This window comes from Myotis brandtii, unplaced genomic scaffold, assembly GCF_000412655.1.
Source record: "Myotis brandtii unplaced genomic scaffold, ASM41265v1 scaffold693, whole genome shotgun sequence".
Lineage (NCBI taxonomy): Eukaryota > Metazoa > Chordata > Mammalia > Chiroptera > Vespertilionidae > Myotis > Myotis brandtii.
Genome location: NW_005370710.1, coordinates 1319209 through 1335882, shown reverse-complemented (window position 1 = coordinate 1335882; position 16674 = coordinate 1319209). Strand labels below are relative to the sequence as shown.

The 16674-nt window shown below is 50.6% G+C and overlaps 1 protein-coding gene across 2 annotated transcripts in view; it reads right to left on the bottom strand.

Moving 5' to 3' along the window:
• Window positions 1-16674, bottom strand: part of CNTN4 (contactin 4) — a 387684-nt gene that overhangs the window by 120400 nt on the left and 250610 nt on the right. For both annotated transcript variants that reach the window (XM_005881887.2, XM_005881885.2), the window contains exons 4-5: window positions 12660-12786; window positions 5070-5245 (exon numbers count right to left, since the gene is read on the bottom strand). In XM_005881887.2, coding sequence (XP_005881949.1) covers window positions 5070-5245; window positions 12660-12786 — 303 coding nt within the window. The remainder of the gene's footprint in view (window positions 1-5069; window positions 5246-12659; window positions 12787-16674) is intronic.

The following is a 16674-nucleotide window of genomic DNA, read 5'->3' as shown; positions in this document are numbered from 1 at the left end:
GTGCCAGAAACTGCCCTGGGACTCTGCCTGTGATTTGTTATTTAATCTTCCTAACCGCCCTGCGAGGGAAGCCTGGGCGCCTGGGGGATGGGCAGGAAGGCGGAGCTTTAGGGACACTGTGGGCCGAAGTGAAATGGCGCTCAGGGCTCCATCCCAGTCCCTCTCATCTCGGGCAGTGGTCTCTCCGTGTCTCAAGCCCACTTTCCAACTAAAAAAAAAATCAAGTAATTTGGGTATTTTGTAAGTATATAAGCATGCACTGCAATTTAGTGAAAAGGGATCCATTTCTACACATCAGAGAACAGTACAGGCGGGGGGGCGGGGCCGGGGGCGGGGCAGCCAGGTGATGGGCTATAGCTCTTCCTTCCATACAGAGTCAGCTCCCAGGCCAAGTTTTTAGGACACAGTGAACCGCCAGACCAGGTTCGGTGCCTTCCACACAGGAACTTCTTCTTTATTAGGCCCCGCCTCCTGCCCCACCCATGCATTTCCTCATCTGGAACTAAGACAGCACCTGTCTGCCCCGTGGCCTCATGGAAATGCTGGCACCCACCTCCAGGCACTCCCCGGGCCATCGGGAGGGCCTGACCTCCAGGCCCAAACACAGCCGGGTGACTTGAACGTCCAAATCTTACTATTTATTCACTTATTCAGCAGCTATTATTGCAAGTTTACTCAGTGCCAGGCACTGGGCCCACCCTGGCAGATTAATCAATTGAGCCCTCTTGCCCCAGGTGGAACAGGAGTGAATGACAAAGGGTTTGATGGCTCGCAATCAGAAACAGGCCAAGTGACAGAGAAGGGACTGCTGATGGCCTAGGCCTGCAGGGGACCAGGGGAAACGCAGTGAGCTCCACATTATATCACAACACCGTTTGCTCATGCAAATGCCCACACCTCATCAGTGACTTAAATCACGCTCTGTCTGTCTAATCTAGGGAGGATTTCGGGCTTAAAGATATTGAATGAAGAAACTGGGGGAGGGGCAGGTTCTTAAAGGCATCCTGTCCATAAACAGAAGTTTTGCTTATGTGAATTCCTTCTTTTCAAACGCTAAAAGCAAGAGATTGACAAATTCGGTCTACAAGAGCAGCATGAAGACAATTTAAAAAATAATCCATCAAATAAGAATGACAGTCTAACTCATAGGATTATCTTCCAGGTACAATGATAGGAAGTATTGAAATGAGATTTGCAATGGTGGCCTGTGGATAAGGAAGAATGAATGGGTTGCTTGTGAAGGCGACAGGTGTGACGCAGGGTGCACTGAACTGGGGACCCAGGCCGCTCTCCTCGAACGTCATGAATAAATTGCACAATTAACAGTGAGTAATGCAGTGACTCCCATCTTCAATGGCGTCTTTAAAAAAAGATACAGGCCAAGAAACCCGTGAGGGTGTTTCTGCCCTAAAATCCTATGAGTAAAAATAAGGGGTATTCTCTCTTGCATATTGCAGTTCAGTCTGTGGTCAAAGGCAATGCTCCTTTTCCCCGAGATTATGGGAACGCTCCGGAGGAAAGCAACTGCTCGGGTACAATCAAAAGAGGGCATTGTCTTGCTTCCTCTTACATCGCGAAGGAAAAGTGTCTTATTCCAACCATTTAAAAAGGACTTCTGAATACAGGCCTATCTTTCATCTTCTTTTTAATGAAAAAGAATAGGAAAATGAAGTCTAAAAACTATGAATGGATGATCAAGAGGTTAAGTTCTCCAGAAAATGACTAGGTGAGAAAGGGTGTGGGGTTAAAAAGAGACATCGTCCCAAACCATCTTGACGCGTGTATTTCCTTTGTTGTGTGGCTGTGTAGGCGATGAGTAAAGGAAGTCCTTCCTTCACGCGTATAACGTGTCCCAGACGCTAGCGACGCAAGGCTGGTCCGGGAGTCGCGGCTCAGCACATGGACTCTCCTAGGAGTCCAATCGTGAGAAATGAACAGACGCGGACATCATCCCAGGGCAGGTCCTAGGAGGATGTAGAGGATGCTGCTGTGCGGGCGGAGAGGCGGGAGGGAGGCGCGTGGGGCGGGGAGGCACCTCGTGAATCGTTTCTTTGTAAGACGGGTGCTGTGGAAACTTTCTTGGGAGGCCACACCTACCCGAAAACTAAGGACCCGAAGGGAGCCATGGCGAGCAGGACAGAAGCATAAGGGGGCAGAGGCAACCCACGCGCCTAGGCCCTGGTGCAGAAGACGGCTGGGCCTGAGGAGCTACAGTGAGGCTGTGCACCCGGATTTACTCTCAGGGCGGCCGAAGGCGCACCGCAGGCCCGCGGAGGGATCCCATTTTCATGGTTAGCAGATGGTGCCCTGGCGACTGAGGGAGGGATGGTGGAAGGAGACCCTGGGCAAGCACAAGCCCGGGGGCGGGGCCTGTGAAACAGCGCCTCCTGGTCTTAGCCAGGCATTTGGCAAAGACGCTCATGACCTCCAGAGGGAGCAGGCAGACGGGGTCAGCCGTAGCACGTTCTGGCAAACTTGCTGCTAAGTGGAGAGTATGCGAACAACATGACTGTAAAGTTCAGCCTCATCTTAGGGGGCGCTGTCTCCTGGCAGGCGGCCCCGTCCAGGTCCACACATTGTATCAATTATCGGATGGGACACACAGCCTGTCCAAGTTTATCTGACACTGAAGGAGGGGGATCAATATGTCAGATACAAAAAGACTGAAAAGAATTTCAACGTGGATGACGCAAAGGGTCACTGTCCGGAGGTGACCAAGGGGGGTACCGCGATCCTCTTAGCTCAGGGTGATGGCGCGATTGGGGGGCTCAGGGTACAGACATTGATGAGAAATCAATCCTCAGATTTCACGTCACTGTGTGTTCAAAACAAGGTTAGAACACGGGACTGGGGCCTTAACAAAAGTGACTGTCGGTGTAGGGGCGTTCCTGAGAACAAGTCCCCAGCGTGGGCTGCCACTGTCCCCGCGTCCTTCTCAAGGTCAAAGCGCCCCTGGGGAACTGAGTACCTGAGTACAGTCCTATGTGGTCACAAGGAGCTGACAGGGTGTGCTGAGTAGAAGATGGCTGTGAATTTAGTACCTGGAAGGGAAAATGGCCATGATCACAGCTTTAAAAGCCTGGCGAGAGCCCCACAGTGAGCGCGCACCGGGAGGGAAGATGGGGAGAAGGCGCACGTGCAGCTGTTTGAAGGCAGAGATGTCGGTGAGCTTTGCGCTCTGGACCAACCGGGCGGTCGGGGTGGGTCGGATGGATGCTTGTGGGGAAGGCCTGAGCTCTCTGGTTGTAGAATTTTTGAAGCTGGGTGGTTGTCAGCCCAGGATTCTGGGGGCAGGATGCCCACGTCACACTTGAGGGGGGACGAGCAGGTGGATGCCAGACACCAACCCTCAGGCCACCTCGCCCACAAAATGAGTGGCGGAGCTTTCGCTGTGGCTAAACCACTGCATTTCAGTGAGCTTCTGTCCTTCAGAAAGGCCTTTTGGTAGCAGAAATGCCTGGATTTCTATACCAGGGTAGTCGTAAGCCTCTGTAGTTTGCTTTTTAAATGTCATAAGGGCGAGAAACTAAAAGCCGGTAATGCTAAGTCAATCCCTTTGTTGTTGTGGTTAGCACTGCTGTTTTGAAAAACTTCCTACATGATGAAATCCAAAAATCAAATAAGTACAAGAGTAATTGAATACAGAGATTTTTTCTACACTAAGTGCCATTGATTCTATGATTATTTTCCAAAATGAACCCAACAAAATTCATCTGTCATTACTAAGCAGTAAGTATGGCTATGAGGCGTGTATTACACCAAGAGGAATAAACCCTTAGCTGGACACATTCCCTCCGTTATTCTGCACACCCACGCGTGGTGGGAAGACATTCATGAACCAAGTGGTCCCGGAGTCCCACACATGCCCAGGACTCAGCAAATGCATTTCCCGGCTAATAAAAATGCCACCAAACGGCAATAATAGATTCAGCCTGGACAGTAGGTGTACTTGATGCTGGGTTTCCGGAGAGGATTTTGTTGATGAGAATATTCTAGTGTTACTGCTCACAGACTTTGTAACTATAAAACCTTTGACATTACTGCTGTGCTCTGTGAGTGGGGATTTTACACAAGGAAATGTACGATCATATGCAAATACATAAACCCTCAAAATCGGTGATCGTCAATCCCCCAGTGCCCGGCTGCCCCCGGGGCGCTCGCCTGTGGGTTTCATTTGCCCCGCACTACTCCTAACTTCCACTTCCTTCCATACCCGACAGTCTCCCGAACTTTTATGAGCTGGTGGTCTTAAGAGATGGCAAGTTGTTTTTGAAATGCTCTAAACTAGAAATATAAAAGGTATCATGGAAAGGTAACTTTCACGTTCTGTTATCATAGTTGTCTTTAAAATGTCCCTAATTTCTGTAATAAGAAAAAAATAGAGAATTATAGAATTAATAGACTATCATGGTCTTCTCTAACTGAGCTTTATGGTTAAACTCTTGTCACACTGAGTAGTAAGTTATTGGCAGTTCAATTTGCTTGTTTCTATGCACGCTTCATAGCATGTGTGTAATGTTTGTGCACGTGAACTTACATGTGTGTAAATCAGCATGTGTGTGTTCATTTTTTAAAAATATATTTTATTGATTTTTTACAGAGAGGAAGGGAGAGGGATAGAGAGTCAGAAACATCGATGAGAGAGAAACATCGATCAGCTGCCTCCTGCACACCTCCTACTGGGGATGTGCCTGTAACCAAGGTACATGCCCTTGACTGGAATCGAACCTGGGACCCTTCAGTCCGCAGGCCGACGCTCTATCCACTGAGCCAAACCGGCCAGGGCTGTGTGTGTTCATTGATGTGTGTACTGAGCGGTGTATAACCCAACCATCACATAATCCAACCATCTCAATGGTCATAAAAGCAGAAGACAGCTACCTTCCCACGCGGATTTACAATTTATCCTACAAACACGATAGTCCCAGAACGCACGAGAAGGGTGAGCCGGTCGTATAACACATGAAAGCCTCTTCGATTTCTTAAAGACAGTGTTTGAGGGCGTATTGGTGCAGCGGCACAAATACTCTACGTCATGTCATCGGCTGCGCGACGCAGCGGCTACTTACAGGCGAACCGCAGCGGCGCCTCTCTGCTGACCACGGTCCCGAAGGCGTTGGTGGCCACGCACTGGTAGGTCCCCGTGTCTCGGGTTCTGTTGGGGCTACTGATCAGCAAGCTGCCTTCAACCACACTGTAGCGGAAATCCATGCCCGTGTCAACATCCGTCCCATTGAACTTCCACCTGCAGAGGGAGAATGCCGGGAGATAAAGCCTGAGATAGCAATCAATGCTTCCGAACTACTGTCCACAAGGCATAACAACAGGAGTGGCAGGCACCATCCTGTGGCTTTCTTTAACAGGAAACGAGTGAGAAAGCTGCTCCAGCAGCAGTGACAAATGTCTACAGGGAGAGTGTGTCCGTTACAGACACGATGGCAGTCGCATGGTGGCACCTGCTTTAACTACTGATGACACGACAGAGGGTTCACTGTGGGTCTGCTTTTTTGCTTATTAATTAAGCCCAGAGCATCTGCACAAGTTTCTCCAAATAGGGTCCCTCTGTACCCCCCTCTCTGGTTTGTCGTTATTCTTTAAAACATATTTATTGATTTCAGAGAGGAAGGGAGAGGGAGAGAGATAGAAACATCAATGATGAGAAGGAATCATTGATTGGCTGCCTCCTGACACCCCTCACTGGGGATCGAGCCCGCAATCTGGGCATGTGCCCTGACTGGGAATCGAACCATGACCTCCTGGTTCATAGGCTGACACTCAACCACTGAGCCACGCCGGCCGGGCTGCAGTTATTGTTTAAATGTGTCTCCGCAGATGGCAGAAGGCACCACTTTCGGGTAGATTGCTGAGTATTTGATGAAATTGCAGCAGCGTGGCTTTGATGTGGTCCTTAATATGACTGAAATGGCCGACTGCGAAGCCGAGGGACCGCAGAGCTGTCTTAGGGACCAATTTGGCCTCGACCACAACTGGCCGAGACGATGCCCTTGGCCACTGGTCCTCAGACATCGTCAGCCCAGGAAGCTCAGGTCGGGCCACCAGGCGATAGAGGCAGCGAGGGTTTTATTCTGCTGTTTGTTTACTTGAATCATCTAAGCATCTGACTGTTGTGTTTGGCTTAGAAATGACTTGTAGTGGGACTTGCACACTTAAACAGCAAATCTTTCATAACAAGATCTCCTTTTTTGGTTTGTTTTGTTAATAGCCACTAACATTCCAAAGAAAGCTTATCTTAGCCAGTAAGTCATTTGAGTACTTAGAATCTTTTGAGCTGGTACAATTTTTTTTTTTTAAATCCTTACCAAGGATATTTTTCCATTGATTTTTAGAGAGAGTGGAAGAGACGGAAAGACAGGAGCCTGCAACTGAGTTTCTGTACAAGTTTCTCCGAGGTACATGCCAACTCGGGTCCCTTGGGTCCGCAGGCCGATGCTCCTTCCACTGAGCCAAACCAGCCAGGCTGAGCGGATACAATTTAATAACTATCTCATCGTCCCCTCCTCCTCCCTCCCAAATCCTACACACTGTATCAGGTAATGACAAGAGTGTAGGTGGAGCTGACATGTCAATGATCTCAGTCGCAGTCACATCGGAAACTAAAACTAAAACTGCGACCCAGAGCAGACGAAATTGAGGAGGCAGAGAACGGGGGATTCTCTTTGCGGGGTCCAGGGCGGGAACACATCATGTAAACGGATATAAGTGAGAACATGCAGGCCAGTCCGGTTCAGGGTTCCGGATATTTGGTATCAACACAAGCAGATGTTTAAAGATGGCCCTTTCTGTTGGGATCTCACACTTCAAGGTCATCGTAAAGGACACCTCTTCCAAGAAACGTCTTCCTCACTATTCCTCATCAAAATCATTCCACCTTCCCGCAGGCTCCTCCGGGAGGCTCCCGTCCCTAGGAAGCCCCCTTCCCTGTAGACTGTTTGCCTCGATCGCCTCCGTAACTCCCCTTCAGCACCCTGGAGCCTGGCGGTCTCCATGGGCTCCACACGCTTGTGGGTTCGAATAAACAGTCTCCTTCTTTGCTGGATGTTTTGCTTTACTCACGCGCAGGGTAGGGAGCGTGGAGCCCACCCACCCCCACACTGTGGTGTACGTCTGTTAGCATCTATGTCTTTAAAATGGAGGGGGGGGGGGGGGGATGGTGGGCCGGAAGCAGGAGATGGGACGTGGCTCTCTGTGTGTTTGCTGGTAAGAAGATGGGTGTTAGGCACCGGCACGGCGTGTAGGCCCGATAGTAATTCTCTCTGTGTCCTGACACCGACAGGAAAGTAATAAGCAATAAAAAGAGAACAGCCGGGTTCTATTTCCCAGGTCTAGATGCACATGAATCTCGGGCGCTGGCTGGCTGCCTGCCTGCGACATTTTTTTTTTTTTTTTTGAGTCAACGGATCACGTCTCAGCCATAACTCTCACTTCAAATGATAGTTGAGCAATTTAATCTGACAAATCTAAGAACTCAAAGAGGAAATTGCAAACTAATGTGAGCTGCAAGCTGAGAGCAGGATTCGGGAATGAGACCGTGTGAGTCTTTTTAGCCGAGTGGCTTTGGGGACAGGGAGTGCCCCCCTCAGTGGGTGCCCACCCGTCACCTCAACCAGATGCCCGGCAGGGAGTCCTTAACCTCCTCTGCCGGCTGTGTTTAGGCACAAAGGGCAGAAGGACGGGGACTCTTGCTGTGAGATGCAGGGAGCTGCCATGGGAAAGCATTGCACCCGGTTCTCACTGCGCTGATTTTTTTTTTGAGTCAACGGATCACGTCTCAGCCATAACTCTCACTTCAAATGATAGTTGAGCAATTTAATCTGACAAATCTAAGAACTCAAAAAGGAAATTGCAAACTAATGTGAGCTGCAAGCTGAGAGCAGGATTCGGGAATGAGACCGTGTGAGTCTTTTTAGCCGAGTGGCTTTGGGGACAGGGAGCGTGGGTCCCCACCCGTCACCTCAACCAGATGCCCAGCAGGGAGTCCCTAACTCCTCTGCCGGCTGCATTTAGGCACAAAGGGCAGAAGGACGGGGACTCTTGCTGTGAGATGCAGGGAGCTGCCATGGGAAAGCATTGCACCCGGTTCTCACTGCGCTGACTCGGGTGGGGACTGCACTGGATTCCTTCTCTCCCTCCACCCTCGCGAATTTCCCAATTTGTTTTCATTGTTTGAGGACTCTCAAGGGCTGGTGATGTACAGATGGTGCCTGTCAGGAACAAAGGAAACTCCCAAGGGCCAGGACACGTCGGGGAATCTCAGAGCTGATTTCTGAACCCTGGGGGATGAAGACGCAACTCCGGGGAGACCGAGGCTGTGCGGGAGCCCAGGCCTGCGCGGGGACGCTCGAAGGTGCACAGAGCGGGCCTGGCTGGGAAGCTCTCGGGGGGATTTGCAGCAAAACCCTCTTCCTTTGTTCAGTGTTTCAGCTCAGCAGGGCAGAGGGGGCAGCCTCTCTGACTTGGAATCTGTGGTCCGCACACCGAGTTGAATACAAACCTCGCAGCAAAAGCACGCCAACCACGCCTGTGACCCTGGCTTCTGTCCAGAGAGGGGAGCTGTGTGCCCGCCAGAAGGAACACCCCCAGGTCCTTGGGGGACATTCCGGCAAAGGACAAGTCCACACTTCTTACAGTTTTCTGGGTCTGGGTCAATCTCTTCAAACTCAAGGGGCAGGGAACATGGAGAGGGCAGCCTCAACCCAGGGAGTGAGCGGAAGGACGCGAGGTCAGGGGGTGTCCGAGGCTCACCCCAAATTTCTCCTACTGCTTCTTCACCCCAGGGCCAGCCTGAACACCCACCATGTGCAGCCGGAAAGGTGTTTGAAACCACCTCATCGGTCCATGCTTCCTTGCTCTGTCCTTCAACCAGAAGGAGGGGCTTGTCACTCCAGGGACCAATCCGCTTTATGTGACAGAGAAATGGCCAAAGGCGCAGAGGAAAGCAAGGCTCCAACAGCGGCGAGAGCCTTTGATGAAAAGTTTTCTTCCCCGATGCCTCTGCAGTCTTTACAAGCATCACAGGCTCCTGCTCCCCAGCCAACTTCAAATAACCAACTAGCCCCTCTTTCTTGGAACACAATGTTACACAAGTCACGTTAATCAAAGGTCACAGTTGGGGGAGAAACAAAGTAGCAACAAAAGCAACTTGTCAAATTCTGCTGCACAATGTGTGTCCATTTGGTCTTAGTGAACTCACACTTGGCCTTGCACTGATGGATGTGGAACTTGGCCTCTTGCATTTATTTTCAACAACATAAAGCGTTTGCACGTGTTTGATTTAGCCGCCAAGTCAGCCTGTCACAGGGACAATCACTCCACTGTCTGTGCGCCCAGAACACTGCTGGGCTCACACCTGCTGTCCTACAATCATCCACAGTGGCCTGCCCCCCACAAAGCGTCCTGGTTGGAGGATAATTTATATGCTCACCCCGAGGGTACTGTCCATCAGGGAGGTGTTGGGCTTTTCTTTCCTTTCTGGAACGCACTTCCTTTCCTTACCCAGGAGGTAAGGACCATTCGCCCTCCAGATTCGGTGCGATACCTCCTTCTCGGTGACACACACGCTCACTTCTCATCTCCACCCTGAAGTGACCTTTTCCTCTGGGTGGCCTAGACCCTGGCACCCTTTCCCCTCACAGCACAGCTGTCATCATCTCGCCTCTAGGCAGTGCCCCTAAGCACCCTGCCCGACCATGTCAAGCCTCGCGTGGCCCCAGTGCATCGCAGCTGCTCAACGTGGCGGCTCCAACACCTGGGGGACACGCTCCTCAGAACCCTGACAGACACCCCAGTGCACCGCCGAGCTGCCCCGCAATGTCTGAGCCAACGCCCCGGATTCGCAGTTTGAAAACACAGGGTAGTTTGATGAATGATGATCTGTGTGATAGATGAAGCAATGGGCAAAGAAATTAAATAATTTCCACTATGCTCGCTGCCCCATCCTGGAATGTGTGTGGATGCCCTTTGCTCTCTGCCCGCCTGAAAATGCCCATCTCAGTTCAGGTCCCAGGTCCGTGATGATGCCAATCTCCTCCCCCTCATCTGGGGCGCGTGTGACACATCCTTTGGGTTTTTACACGCGATGATAGGTTGATTTTTAACCTCAAGTTTTCATCATTCAGTTTAAACAGAGGCAAAAGAATATTCACAGGGTATCTGCAAGCAAGAATCACAAGCCAATAAAGACCTGTGTCGGGGGAAAGGAATATCCTTACTTTCGAAGTCTGCTGTTCCTTGTTGATTCTAATCCCTCCCCTCTCAGGGGGGAGTTACAGTTTAATTTTGTTTTGGTGACAACTTGTCAGGCGCACTAGTGTCTGCTCCATCTGAGCCGCTTTGAACTTTGCAAATACAGAACCACCGTCTGCGTTCTTCTGCGACGGCTGCTTACTCACAACCGTGTTCCGGCGAGCCCGCGTGCAGCAGCTGTAACTCGTTCATTGCCGCCACGGGGTCAGGCTGTCCGGTATGAACACCCTGGGTTACATGTATTTCTATTACTTATATTATCTATACTGGAATAAATGTAGTCTTCCAAACGTCTGCCAGGCCGGTAGGTTGGGGAGAGTGTGTCCTTGTAGTTTTACTTTGTCTATTTCCGCTCACTAATGCCTTGACCATCTTTTTATACATTGACGGGATACTGGGGATTCCTCGTCTTAGAAGTACCTACTCAAGTGTCTTTCGGAAATGTTCTATTGTTACTCATTTTTTACTTTAGATTTGTGGGAATACTTTAAACTTTTTGGATATTAATCCTTTGCCAATGGTTGTATTAAATATATCTCCTCCCCATTGGGAGCTTGTAACTTTACTCATGTTGTTAAATTCTGTCAAACAGAAGTTCTTCACATTAATGAAGGCAAATATTTTCCATCATATTCGAGAAATCTCTTCTTCCCTCCGGAGTCAGAGGTGTGTTTGTCTATTTCCTATTGAATGTGCTCTGAATTTTTCATGTGAGTCTTCTAATCACCTGGAATTGATCTGTGTGTACGCTGTGAGGTAGGGGTCCAACTTTGCTCCATTTTTAACCATACGATAACCCATCATGCAGTAGATCTCTTTCCAATTTATTTCTACTGTTGTCATGACTTCCTACTTTTTTTTTGTCTTTGCAAGACAGTGTTACTTTTATTACTCTTCTTGTTTAGTGCAATTAATGTGTATGTAGAAATATTAACCTGGACCACTTGGTTTTCTTATCCCTTTTCCTTGTAGCTGGGATCATTTTTATTCTGCTTAAAGTGCATTTTTTAGAAATCTATTTAGAGAGGGTCTGCTGGAGTCAAACTTCAGTGTCCGCTTTAAAACTTATTTATTTTGTCCTCCTTTAACAAAAGTATTTCTGCTATAAAGAAATTTGACAGTTAATTCATCTCCGTGTTGAAGGGCTGTTTTCCATCTTGCTTCTCGGTTGACACTGACAGGTCACTGCTGCCTTGCCTGTCTCTTTTGTCCGTGTTACAGCCTTGGCTGCTTTTACGGTCCGGTCTTCGGCTGGGTGCTGATCCACGGCAACCATTCTAAACGAGGCTTGATTCTCATTTGTCCTGCTTGCGATTCACTTCACTGGGCTCCCTCAATCTATGGCTTGGGATTTTTAGTTAACTTGGAAGAATTCTTAGATTTCTCTTTAATATTGCCTCTTCCCCATTCTCCCTCGCCTTGCCTTGCAGAACTCTGATTAGATATGTGTGAACGTTTTCTCTTGATAGGTCTTCTCTCTCTCTCTCTCTCGCCCTCTCTCCCTCTCTCTCTCATGTTTTGCTTCTCTTTCCCCCTTTCCGGTGCCTTTGGATGATTTCTTCAGATGACTCCTCCTTTCAGCTGTCTCCTCTCCTATGACAGCCACTCAGCACCACGACGACTATCAGAACCGGGCGGTTACTTGGCCTGCCAGCCCCTAGTGGGAGGGAAGCCAGCTTAGCTCTGGTTACACCTCCTGTTGGGACAGAGGCCCAGGACTGGTGTATTCCTGGAGGCATCCTCATGTGAGCGCCTCCTCGTGGGTGAGCTGAGGCTCTGTCCTGTGACCCCTGACCCCTGCGGGGCTGCCGGCCCAAGATCCAGCTCACAGGGTTCCTCGGGGTGTAAGCGTTTAGTGTCCGGCTTCCTGCTCCGGGTCCCAAACCCACTTCCTCTACGACCTCTGAGTATTTCTGACTTCCCTGCCAGTTTATGGATGCATTTTAGTAAGTTGTTGTTGTTTTTTAAAAAGGACATTATAGCCCAGCCGGCACGGCTCAGTGGTTGAGTGTCGACCTATGCACCAGGAGGTCAGGTGCGGTTCCCGGTCAGGGCACAGGCCCGGGTTTCGGGCTCCATCCCCAGTGGGAGGCAACTGATCGATGGTTCTCTCCCATCATTGATGTTTCCATCTCTCTCTCCCACTTCCTCTCTGAAATGAAAAGAAGAAAAGGAAAAGACATTGTTAAGAAGTGGGAGGGCTTCCAGTGAGAGGGCCAACCAGGACACGGACTCCCGGCTCTGCCTGGAGCGGGAAGGGGCCTGAACTTCTCGGATCACAGCCTCTCCCTGGTGTCTCAGGACAGCCCGGGAGCCGGCCTGGGGGCTCCGTGTGCACTCGGTACCCGTGGCATCAGTCCACCTTAGCCCCAGAGAGCACCCGCGCGGAGACACACCTGATGCGAGGCCTCGGGTTCCCTCTCACTTGACAGGTGAGCTTCACCTTCTTCTCCTCGGAGCCCACAGGGAACATGACGGGGCTGGGCTCCTGCACGAACACCGGGCCGCGCGGCGTGGGGTCGCCTGGAACGAGAAGAGAAAGGGTCGGAGGATGAAGCACATCGCCCGACAGGCACGGAACCAGCAGGAACCACCACCCAGTGAAGACAAGGGGACAAACGGGCAGAAACAGTGGTTGTGCGGGACAGGCTCGGTTTCCGCCTCGGACGACATGGCCCCTGAGGACCAGTGCGGCGAGGTCTGTCCTGGAGGCCTCACGGGGGTGCAGACGCCCCCGTTTCCCGGGGAGAACGTGCTCTTAGGAACAGCTTCCAGGCACAGAAGCACCATGACGGCGTCTCACCCTCTCAGCAGCAGGACACGGCCCTGTTCTCATAACCCATGTACGAACCGTTCTCACAGTTGGCTGTGCAGGGGTTCGTTTCTCTCCCGCCTGTGCTGGACCTGCCCAGGGACGCAGTGTCCCCCGCTGTTGGCGCCACGGGCCCAGCACAGTCAGCGACACCCACCTGGTCTGTCGCTGGGCCAGCCGCATGTGACGACGGAGCCATGTGTGTGTTTCTTTTTTTTATATATACATTTTTAAAATATATTTTTATTGATTTCAGAGAGGAGGGGAGAGATAGAAGGAGAGATAGAAACATCAATGATGAGAGAGACTCACTGATCGGCTGCTTCCTGCACGCCACCCACTGGGGATCGAGCCTGCAACCCGAGCATGTGCCCTGACCGGGAATCGAACTGTGACCTCCTGGTTCATAGGTCAATGCTCAACCACTGAGCCACACCAGCCGGGCACGATGTACGCATTTCTAATTGCTTTCTCTCAGTAAGAGAAGCTGGCTGCGCGGGACGTACTTGTCATGGACGGCAGCCGAGACCAGAACAATCCGCCGTTGGCACTCGGGGTGGAGTGTGGGAGGCGTGCGCTTCTCTCCAGGGGAGCCCATCATAAAGACGGCCCCAAACGCATCTCACCACCTTCGCCCATGAAAGCGAGGCCGCTCTTCAAAATCTAGTTCAAGTTCTTTTTTTTTCCTACAAGGCTTTTCTAGACCTTCCCTTTCTTCCTTTCGTCACATGACTCCTACATTATATGTCCCCGTGGACACACATTTTTTTCTACCAAGTACATTTTTAACTACCTTTTTCTTCTTTGGACTGTAAGCTCCCTGGGAGCATGGCCGCCTCTTACCCATTGTTCTGTGTCCTGTGCTACCAAGTACGGAGGCTTATACATAGAAGATGGTCAACAAGGATTGGTTCTATTTGAGGGCAATTTTCCACTTTTTGATGTGTTCCATCGGCGGGCTCAGGCACGGCCTGATGAATTTTCAGGTAGCGGGCCGGTGGCTATGATGTAAAGTGACATTGAGTATCTCCCCGGAGCTGACAACCCATTTGCCTCTTAAATGTGTTGATGGTGAAGGCTGTGAATTGCACCTGCAACTCTGGTACCTCGTAAGCAGCCTTTTGTGGATGGGAGGTCGGATGAGACGGGGCTCACGCAGGTGAGTGGGGAGAGGAGGCAGGAGGGGCCGGACAGGATGAAGTGACGCAGAGGGAGGCAGTTTCTGTCCAGGCTTTTAACCCATCCACACGCTGAGATCCGGACAGGAGACAAAATAAGGAGACAAGATGGCCACAGGGAATCCTGCTTCATTAGAGGACCGGGACAGCCGAGGACCTCGTGAGAACCAGAGGTGGACGCAGGAAAACCACGAGCTGACACTCGATGCCTGGGGTCACTGGCTCACCCGTGACCCATGCAGACCGACCCCCGTCTACACCCGACGGTCTCCTCTCCAAAGTGACAAGGTCACAGTGGCTCCACGCAGTTCACAACAGCCAAGGGGCCAGGCTGGCGGGGCTCAGTGGAGGAGCCTGGACCTACGAACGCTTACAGTTCGATTCCAGGTCAGGGCACATGCCTGGGTTTCGGGTTCGATCCCCAGTAGGGGGCTCGCAGGAGGCAGCCAATCCATGAGTCTCTCTCATCATTGATGGTTTTATTTCTCTCCCTCTCCCTTCCTCTCTGAAATCAATAAAAAGATATTAAACAAACAAACAAAACCCCCAAAAAGAACCGAAAGGGGCCCTGAGTATTTTGCCATAAACCCACATGCACGTGAAACCTACATTCAAAGATGTCAGGAATTATATCACCACCACCATCCTCTCTCCTCAGGCCATGGAGTAACCAAAAACAAAATAAGAGCGAGGAACAAAAGTGCACAAACAGGCACTTTCTTTCTTTTTCTTTTCTTCTTCCCCTTCCCCTTTCCCTCCCCTTTCCTCTTCCCCTTCCTCTCCCTCCTTCTCCCCCTCCTCCTCCTCTTCCTCTTCCTCCTCTTCTTCTTCTTTTGTTTTTGTTTTAACATTTATGATTTAAAGCCAGGTATTTAAAAATCCAGAACATGACATGTCAGATTTTCAACAATCGCACAGATGTTTTCAAAACAAATTTAGATCCTGGGTCAAGGTTAGCTCAATTCAACCGTGAAGAATTCTGGGAGTTTCTGGCACATTTAGTTACATAACAAGGGCTACCGCCCAGATCACTGTCACGGCAGTGCATTGGGGGATTTTTCTCTAAGCGAGGACTATCTCCATTCTTGTTCCCATTCCCAAACTGTGTGTGTGTATAATATCAATCACCTCCATTCATTGGTGGGCCCCGATCTGCATTTCACCCAGAAATAAACAGTCTGTTACAAGCAATTCCAAACACGTGCAGCACATGACAGCGATTACCCGACGCAGCTGAGAGGCTGTGGCCCAGCCGCTGTGTCCCTGCCCCATTTACCCGACCAAGAGGTGATGTCTCCTGTGTGCTCTGTAGCAGGAACTGATGGTAACGATGCTCCGCACTGGCTATAAATAACGCCTCCGTCCGCCTAAAGTTTCATTTGCTCCTGATTAACCACGCTCAGGGCCCGGAGGTTCACGGGAGCATCGAGAGAAGTGAGTTTCTGTCCTCAGCCAAGGAAACCCACAGCCGGGCACGCATGAACCCCGAGTTTCACAGGTGAAAGGGGAGATTTCCGCCAGGCGAGCTACCAGGTGTTGAAAGCCGATATCCTAACGGTAACATCTTTAGGCTAGGGCACCAGTATTTATGAGAAAAAAAGAGTTAAAGAGGGACATTCCTGGAGGAAACAGGGAGGGAGGTAGCGCTAAGCTGCTTCTATCTTGAAGGTCCACAAAGACTTTGCATATGGCTTGGCTGGTGTGGCTCAGTGGTTGAGTGTCAGCCTATGACCAAGAGGTTCAATTCCTGGTCAGGGCAGGTGCCTGGGTTGTGGACTCCATCCCCAGTAGGGGGTGAGCAGGATGCAGATGATCAGTAATTCTCTCTCAACAGTGATGTTTTCTCTCTCTCTCTCTCCCTTTCCCTTCCTCTCTGAAATAAATAAAAACATGTATCAATCATGTTGCATAGGCCATTTTCAAAGCCTGGATGATAAAGTGCCCCCTTCCTTTATCACGGTCATTTGTTCAGTGTGGCCTGAGGAGTGGCCATGATTTTCGTCCTAGAGAACAACAGAGAGACCTGGGGTGGTGGTGCCCTCACTCAAGGACGCAGGCCTCGGCCCACGCTGTCAGGTCCCCGGCAAAGCCTGGTGCCAGGGGGACGGTCAGCAGAAGTGGCACGCGGAGAGGGTCGCTGGGCTTGGGAAAACCGGAATGCAGCTCCTTTTTATTTTATTTAATTATTTTTTAAAAAAATATATTTTTATTGATTTTAGAGAGGAAGGGAGAGAGATAGAAACATCAATGATGAGAGAGAATCATGGATCAGCTGCCTCCTGCACACCCCCTACTGGGGATTGAGTCCAAAACCCGAGCTTGTGCCCTGACCTGTAATTGAACCCTGACCTCCTGGTATGTAGGTCAATGCTCAGCCCCTGAGCCACACAGCCGGGCGCAGCTCCTTTTTGGCGAGCATCT